The sequence below is a fragment of the Amphiura filiformis genome, chromosome 3 (genome assembly GCF_039555335.1).
Source record: "Amphiura filiformis chromosome 3, Afil_fr2py, whole genome shotgun sequence".
NCBI classification, from domain to species: Eukaryota; Metazoa; Echinodermata; class Ophiuroidea; order Amphilepidida; family Amphiuridae; genus Amphiura; species Amphiura filiformis.
The window spans coordinates 3,293,742-3,302,994 of NC_092630.1; the positions used below are offsets into that span (position 1 = coordinate 3,293,742).

General features: G+C 36.2%; 1 protein-coding gene across 1 annotated transcript in view; it reads left to right on the top strand.

Moving 5' to 3' along the window:
- Nucleotides 1–6,216, top strand: part of LOC140147879 (glycerate kinase-like) — a 28,016-nt gene extending 21,800 nt beyond the window's left edge. The window contains exon 6 of the mRNA XM_072169657.1: nt 1,099–6,216. Coding sequence (XP_072025758.1) covers nt 1,099–2,049 — 951 coding nt within the window. The 3' untranslated portion in view covers nt 2,050–6,216. The remainder of the gene's footprint in view (nt 1–1,098) is intronic.
- The last annotated feature ends 3,037 nt before the right edge of the window (nt 6,217–9,253 follow it).

The window sequence follows — 9,253 nt, forward strand, 5'->3', positions numbered from 1 at the left end:
CACCCACTGCCCGCTATTTACCGTACGAAATGAACGACTCTAATCATGTACCGCACAAAATGAACGACTCTAATCAGCTGCGGCAATTCCCCAATGGTGGATAGGCCTATACTATACACGTAGTCTTATTCGTGCATTTGACGGACTTGGGTGTTTTTGTTTTTGTTAAATATCTCCTCTCCTGAACACATATTATTATAGAAAATCTATCTACTTCTTCATTCGATTACATACTATATACCCTGCAACTTTCAATCTATACAGTGGCTAGATAAACCCTTAAACGTGCGAACAAATATTGCAAAACAAAATTAAAGTATGGCTCTCCGCCTATGGCTCCGCCCATACAAAAAGTAGTGTAATCCTATGCTTCTGCTGGTATTTTACTCCTCTGCCTGTATCTCTGTTTTTGTTTTGTTTTTAAGTAAATTGTTGAGTGTATATATAATGTATATTTTTGATGTGTAAATTGTATTTTGTAAAGCCGGCGCTATTCAGCCTATGCTGCCTGCCGGCTATTTGTATACCGTGAATAAATAAATAAATTAAAAAAAATAAAATAAATAAAGCAGCTACAGTGCTCCAAGTACTGATGGCACTTGAGCATTATACCTAATTTTATGTACATGGGCCACATATAGAGTGTATGCAATAAACCAACCGGAACGGTATAACAATTGAAATGGCAGCCATGCTGGAGGACAGCTCTAAGATAACTTAAGATGACAGAGGGACAGGTCTCTAGATCGACAATCATTCATACGTTTTATTGTATTATCATGCAAATTTTCCCATGGTACCTTATGGAGGACAGAATTTTATTTAAATGAGGATGACTCTGTCATGAGTGACGTCGTATTGCATACCCTCTATAGGTCAAATATAGTGGGCCCCAAATGCCCAAAATTTTAAAATAAAGAGAATGGTCATTAATTACTCAGCAAATAAAGCTTTGTCAGGGCTCAGAGTTGATATACTGAATGGCTTGAATGGAATATATTTTTATTTAGCACATGTACAGATGTACTGCCATTGATCAAGCCAGTTCTTGAGTCAACATACGCAATTTAATATAGTTTTTCTTTATCTTTTCTACAGGTGGTGTCACTAATCCTATCTGACATCATAGGTGATCCTCTTGACTTAATTGCTAGCGCCCCAACTGTAGCGGATCAATCCACTCCCAATGATTGCCTAGACATCATTCAAAGGTTAGAAATCAAAGATGAAATACCAAAGTCTGTCATCAAGTATCTAACAGAGAAATCTGAAGGAAAATTACATGAAGGACAAAAATCTGATCTTGACCATGTCACAAATATCATCGTAGGTAGCAACACTATCGCTGTGGAGCACGCCCTCAAGGAAGCAGAACGGTGCGGGTATGTTGCAACGTCACATTCCATGTCAGTCTCCGGGGAGGCCAAGGTTATAGGTAAGATGTACTCATCTCTGGCTGCGTATGTTTACGAGCTCTATTGCGTGAATGTTTCCTCCAGTAATCAGGGAGAGTCGGGTAGCAAAATAGACATGGGAAGCAAGAGTGCACAGATGCAGTATCAACAACTTTTGAATCTGTTGTTGAGAACTCAATACAGTGTTACCGACATTGCATTGAAGATGATAGAAGTATGCGTGCAAAAGGCTGCTGATAAGCGCCAACCAGTGTGTATTATCGGGGCAGGAGAAACCACTGTTACAGTAACAGGTGATGGGAAAGGTGGGCGGAACCAAGAACTTGCCTTATCCGCTGCTTTGGGTATGAATGAATCGCCAATATTTCAGCATCTGAAGCAGCAAGGTTTCGAGCTTGTTTTACTATCTGCCGGCACTGATGGACAAGATGGACCCACTGATGCGACAGGATCATTTGCATATCCTGGTCAGGTGACCGATGTCAACCAATCGGATACCAAGAATTGTCTAGATCGTAATGATTCCTACTCCTTTTATAAAGGAGTGAATCGTGGTGAGGACTTGATTGTCACTGGACTGACTGGTACCAATGTAATGGATATGCAGATTTTATTACTTAACCCACCAAAATAATCAGGGGTAATCACAGAGTAAATACAAATATGCTTTTTAATCGTTTCCAAGCATTGTTTCAATGTTTGGTTAACATTAAATGTCAGGTTTTGAACTAAAAAGTTGTACATTGTAAAATGTTTTAAAACATTTTGCATCAAAATGTTACTTTATGTGTCATAATGTTGACAAAATATCCAAGGTAAAAAATATTTTTGGCAACACATTTTGTTTTGTCAACATTTGGATAACATAATCTTATAAATATTTTGTGTCAATCATGAGATGAAAGATGAAATAGAAGATGTAGCCTAGATGGGGCTGTTCCAGTTGAAATCCATACATCCCCTTTGGAAGACACAACCTTATTGCTCTGCATGCTGACCATAGGCTTCAACATAAAAAGTTTTTAGATATTTTCTTAAAATATCAAGAGCTATCTTAAGAACCACTGAACCAATACTAGGCTTGTTTGTACTTATTTTAATGCATTTGTCATGCTGATTCCAAATATGGTCATGAAAATTTACAATTCTGAAATTTTTGAAACATTTAAACGAAATTTGAAACTTGTCGTCTGCAGTTGACACCTGCGTGGAGAGACTTAACCTTCCACAGAGGGAGTGTGAATTTTAAATAGAGGTTACTTGAATGGGTGGCTCCATTTGAAATATACACCCTATGTGTGGGAGATTGAGGTTGTGTCTTCCATTGGGCTATTGATTTCAACTGGACTCAATAGCCCATTCAGCTGGGTTATTAACCCTATGAGAACTACCTGCCGATTGGTCAAAAAGAAGTTTTCATTATCAATTGGATCAATCAGCAATATTGTTAGAATAATTTCACCACGCAAAAAAATTGGGGTGAATTATTTGCAAAGCTCCATTCTGATTGGTGATTTAAGTGAAGATATAATGTAATTGATCAATCAGAGGCAATGTTAGATTGGCAGGTAGTGTTCAGGGGGTTAAGCCAATTGCGCATGTCAACGTTCATTAGTTAATTTCCAAATCATGTGTGCCAAATTGGATGTTTAATAGATGAAGATTAAATAAAGAGTTACACTTCAACACTACTTTATTTTTCGCTCACGTGGAACGTTTTCACTAGATCGAATTTGTGTCTTCAGCAGATGGTGATGCTGTGATGATCGCTAGTCTACAATATTGAGATATACATTTCTGATGATGTCATGTGATTTGATTGACAGTATGACGTCACACAGTGTCGACACCGTGTATTATAAAGATTTTTTCCCTGCAACTTAATACTCCGTTGGTAAGCGACGGGCGATTGGTATTTCACCGAACGCAAGAAAAGGAGTCCTATCTGATTGGCTAGGAATCGATCACTAGATCGCTCAGTGCTGAAGTACAAGCTCAAAATGTAGAGATGTACTCAATTCGATAAAAATCAATATTCTATTATTGACGCAGATAAAGAAAGTTGCATAGTGTCTGGATAGCTCTCAATAGTACATTGTATTATAGACTTGTGATTTAATATTCTATAGAGCATGTGGATCTAATTTTAATTCTCAAACAGTTGAATATATCACAATTTTAATGTACGATTTAAAAATTGTATTGTATAAAATGCAGTAAACTATATGCGTATAACGACAACAGCAATCGCCTATTAGTGTATTGAATTTCCAGTTAGTGTATTGAAAACAAAACCTGGGTTTTACCTGACAACAAATCGAGTCACTCGGCCTATCTCGAACAAAATCGCCATGCGTTGCTTTTGAAAAACGAGAGGATTCGCCGTACTATCACAGCAATTTTTGACACAAAGATATAGGGATGATGACACTGTGCGTCATAAGGTGTTACGATGTAGTAATAGTGTTTAAGTGTAACTCTTTATTCATTTTATCTACGACTACGTATGAATATATACACTCGTATAGATGAAAAATAGTTTTGTACTTATTTTCTATATTTCCTTTTGAGAAAAAAAAACTACCATTCAAAATGTTTCCTAAACTTAAATATATCACTCTGTTTGTTTGGTGGTAACATTTACTTTTGTGCAACATTTTAAAAATGTAATAAAAGGGATATGATATGAAATTTTGTTTATTGGGAAGTTGAAAATGTTAAAACTGGATAAGTTTTTGCATGAAATCATTCCTCAATCAGATTCAATCAGACCCAAGTTGGCAATAATAAAATTGAAATATAGGCAAAAATAAGGTGCAAAAAACCACAAAAATCTTAAACAATGGATGTATAAATAGTTCCTCACTTTTCAACCAAGATGCGAGGGGCTAAACATGTCGTAATAACAGCAGTTTAGATGCTGAGTATTAAGTTAATGTTAATAACTAAATGTTTAAAATTTCCTACTTTGGTGGATCAGATTACATTCTTTTTACAGTAAGCCAAAAAATTAAGGTACCTGTTATGTTTACCCCCTGTATATCCTAAACAAAGACAAATATGTCATAATTGGGACCAGCAGCCAATAACTTCATCTTTTAGCTCGAATTTAAGACCTCATTCGTTGAAATTGTTTAAGAAATAAAGACATGACGATCCAAAACCCCAAGGAAGGTGCCAACTTAAAAGTTGCAGTTTCCTCCATTACATGCGCTATTGATTTGTACACAAACCATTCGCGAACAAGGGAACTAGCGCCGTGCTTCCATTGATTAGAACGTTGAAACTAGCGTCATGCTTTCATTGATTAGAACACAAAAGTGCAACTTTTGATTTCGTCTCTTCGGTAGGTTTTAGATCACCGTTTCTTTAATTCTCAACCAATTTCAACAAATAAGTCTTGAATCAGAGCTAAAGAGTTCAGGTATTAGCTGTTTGTTTTAATTTTGACATAATTATTTGTCTTTATTTAAGATATACAGGGGTGAACACAATTGGTACCTTAATTTTTTGGCTTACTGTAGTTGATTGTCTACAACTAGGATACAACAGGGCAAATGTGACACAGTCACAACATCCATTAAGGGGGTACTACACCCCTGCCCAATAACTATAAATGTGACACCATCTGGTCCAAGGGGGCCAAAGGCAGCAAATTTGAAACTGAGATAAAGGTAAAAATATGGAGTGAAAAAACAATAAATACATAAGAAAATAGACATCAAAACACATCATAACTTTAGAACCAAGTATGCTACACCTTTGATGTTTTCAGTAAATGATAGCCTGTTGTATGAATAATGTAATAATTACAGTAACTCAATTTTCAAAAATGCCTCCTTTGGCCCCCATGGACCAGATCGTGTCACAAATAATCAGTTAAAATGTGTCATTTTGAAAGACAAAGCTTTACTGTAAGTCTTCATAACATTGGGTTTAAAACGCTGTTTATGCCCCCCATTGAATGTCTCGTCAATCACATTTACCCTGTTTTTACCATTATATTTGGTTTGTGTGACAATGTTGTATAGACCCTATCGAATACTACGGCACTCATCCTTATTTTTAAAGTTCTGCCCTCCAAGAGGCCTACATGGGGCAATTCGCACGATAATACAATAAAACAGGTGATAGGTGTGAATGGTTGTGGAATCCAACTAGTACCTCCGACACTTAGAACTAACATGTCTGCCATTAGAAATGTTATAGGAAGGTTTTTATTTCAAACTCTAATGGTGACCCGCAGGTCAAATTGCTAGAATTGTACATTAAACACACCTAAACAGACACAATGCAATTTGCAGGCAGCAGCTTAATCAGCGCCAATATTGCAACATTGAAACAAACAACTATACAAACATCCAATCAACCCAACCCAACCCCATCCCCAGTAGGCAATGAGGATCAAGTGCCTTGCCCAAGGACACAACACGTTGGCACGAGCGGGGCTCGAACTCGCAACCTATGGATTATGAGTCGGGCGCCTTATCCACTCGGCCACACATGCTTATACTGTTACGGTTGAGTTTATTTGATAGGGTCTATTCCCTTGGATCCATTCTTTGGTTCCTTCCTTAGAATATATCTTGTTTTTATACTACCACTCAAAAAGATATTGCGAACAACTCAGGTTTATGGTTCGGATTCACTTTTTATTGTAATTTTTTTAAATATTGTACATAAATTATACAATTTATTATCATTAGAAAGTACCGTATTGGTCCGAGTATAGTCCCACCCGTTTTTTATGTGAAAATTTTTCACAATTGGGGGGTGGGATTATACTCGAATTTCAACAAAATGTGATCATTCATGGTTGACCTAAAAAAAAAAAAAAAAAAAAAAAATTTCAAGATATTTTGTATTTTAATATGAAAATTGATACTTTTGTTTTCATGTCATACTCTATTAATGATTTCAAAATGCATTCAAATTCAATGCATTTTGAAATCATTAATAGAGTATGACATGAATACAAATTTTTTTTTTATTTTTTTTATGAATGATCCTAGTATTTATTTTTAGGTCCAGGGACACTCCAAAACCGAAAAAAAAAACTTATAAAATTTTTTTTTTTTTTTTTTTTTTTTTTTTTTTATAATTTCTGAAATTTTTCGAAAAATGGGGGGTGGGATTATACTCGAACGTGGGATTATACTCGGACGAATACGGTAATAGTTAATAATATTTAGTAATTAATATTATACAACTCACACAAAGATTTTCTCATTTGTGTGCATCCATGTCAAAAAGATGCACTTGCCAGCTGCTACATGCGTCTCATTTTACATAATAGCTAGGGATAAATACCAGACTCATATCATAAGTGGAGGTCACTTCAAATCACCCCTACATGTAAGTCATGTGGTTTTGGAATTTTCTCTGTATTTCTTAAACCATGTAACTTTTGGGATGATTTGAAGTGACCTCTGCTTGATATGATTTCTGGTATTTATTCCTAGCTATTATGCAAAATGAGACACTTGCAGCAGGCGACAAGTGCATCCTTTTGATATGGATGTACACATTTGATTGGCATGGCCAATTCTATTGATTATTTTTGATATTTTAGCATCACCTGCAATAATCCATTTTCCATTGCAATCATCAACATTATTTCAAATATTTTGATGCACATGGTTCATTTATATAACTAGGCATTATCTCATTGTCAGCATCGCACTGTCATATCTCCATAGGCTGCTTTGTGAGATTTTTTCTTATTGTCATCCAATTGTGATGGGATACAATATAAAATTAACTTAATATATTAATTTTGAGGTATCACAATATTACAATCTTGTGTCCATTCATAAAAGAAAGATGCATGCTGAAATGTAAAATAACAATATGAAATACAACAATGATAATAAAAAATCACACAAGGCAGCCTTTTGAGATCACATCACAAGCCACGCACAGCAGGTCAAACATGCATGATTGCGTGTAGAGTTGTGGAACAGGGGATTGCAGTTGAAATCTGTACACTTATGGAGGACATGACATTAATCTCCCACATAGGGGGTGTAGATTTCAAATGGAGTCACCCATTCAAGAAATCCAACTTAAAATTCATGCTCCCTCTGTGAGAGATTAAGGTCATGTCTATGATGTATGGATTTCAACTGCAATGGCCCATAACAAATTGCCAGCTGGGATTAGAATGCAAGTGGGATTGATAATGATCTGGTAAATACAAGTATAATACCAGTCTCTTATTTTGAATGATCAAAGTCTTTATGTTTCTTCAGCAAGTGCTGATAGTGAATACACTGCCAAATAACTGCCCCTTTTTTTTAATCAAATGTAACACCCTACAGTGTTTATGAAGGAGAATATTGGACAAATATGTATTGGATAGACGAAATAAAACTTATTTACTTACAAAATGTTAGATGGTGGCAATTTTCGTTGTAATGTTCTTTTTGTTTATTTCAATAGCAAGAAACCATACTTTTTTGTATACTGTGAAATCTTTTTATAGTAAACATTTCATTTGAATGAACCTGCGATCATATTTCAAAATACAACAAGAATGCACAACCTTGCATACTAACCAATCCCATGTGAATTGGATTCACCTCTGCATTATGCACACACAGGCATTCATCACACAGTGCACATACAGACGATCGTCACATTGCTCGCAGCTGTGTTCATTCTAATCAAATTTTTGGTAGGTGCTTCATATAAAAGTCCCAAATATGACAATGAGGAATATAGAATCATTTTGTTGTTGAGTACCAGTGTTACATGTGTGTTCAAGTGTGATATTGTATTCATAATCCTCATTAGCATATTTGGGACCTCTATATGAAGCAACAACCAAATTTTTACTATAGTTAACTTGAACTCCCCTGGCCTACGATTTTAGTTTGAATGAACAGGGAAGGCGCTTGCTTGGTATGCATTTTGGAAACTGGAGCATCTGTGGAGAAGTCCAACAATCACTGTTGCAACAAAAGTCAAGCTGTTTAACACCACTTGTGTTACAGTATTGCTCTATGGCTGTGAGTCCTGGGTGATATCTACTGATATGGAAAATAAGATCAACGCTTTTGGTACATCATGTTACAGGATAATGCTGAACATCAAGCGCACCGACCATGTTAGTAATGAAAGGGTCTATGCCATCACCAACACTGTGCCTCTTATCAACTCTTGTCAGATCACGACAACTACGATTCCTGGGACATATCCTGAGGATGCAGGAAGATGAACCATGCAGAAGATATGCTCTCTACACCCCATTACATGGTAAAAGAAGACCTGGAAGGCAAAGAACATCCTACTTGTCTTATGTGCAAAAACTGTTGGGGGATTTCGACAACTTTCTACTGCCAGATGCCATTGCCACTTTGGCTTCAGATCGTAGTACATGGAGAAACTTTGTAGTCGCCTGTTTCGCAGCCGAATGAAATGAAATGAATGAATGAAATGAACAGGGGTTTGAATTTTGATTTTGATTTGATGTATAAAGGTACATTAAAGGTCCGTTCATACTACGCCGCAATTGCTTTGCGTTGCGGAGCGTTGCTGCACTACATCATACTGCAAAATACCGCATTGTGGTATCACAATGAAGTTAAATTCATTTAAACTTGGAAATCAATGAGTTGAGGCAAAAAGTAATCAATATATCGGCACTGCAACGCAAAGCAATTGCTGCGTAGTATGAATGGACCTATATCTTTCATCAACATGGGATTTGCAGAAAAGAGGTGCATACCCTTTAAACACAATTCGCAAACAAAATTAATTGAAACATACGCATTATGTCTGGTGCCTACTATTAAAGGTATATACCGTATTTCGTCAAATAAACGCCCCGGGGGCGT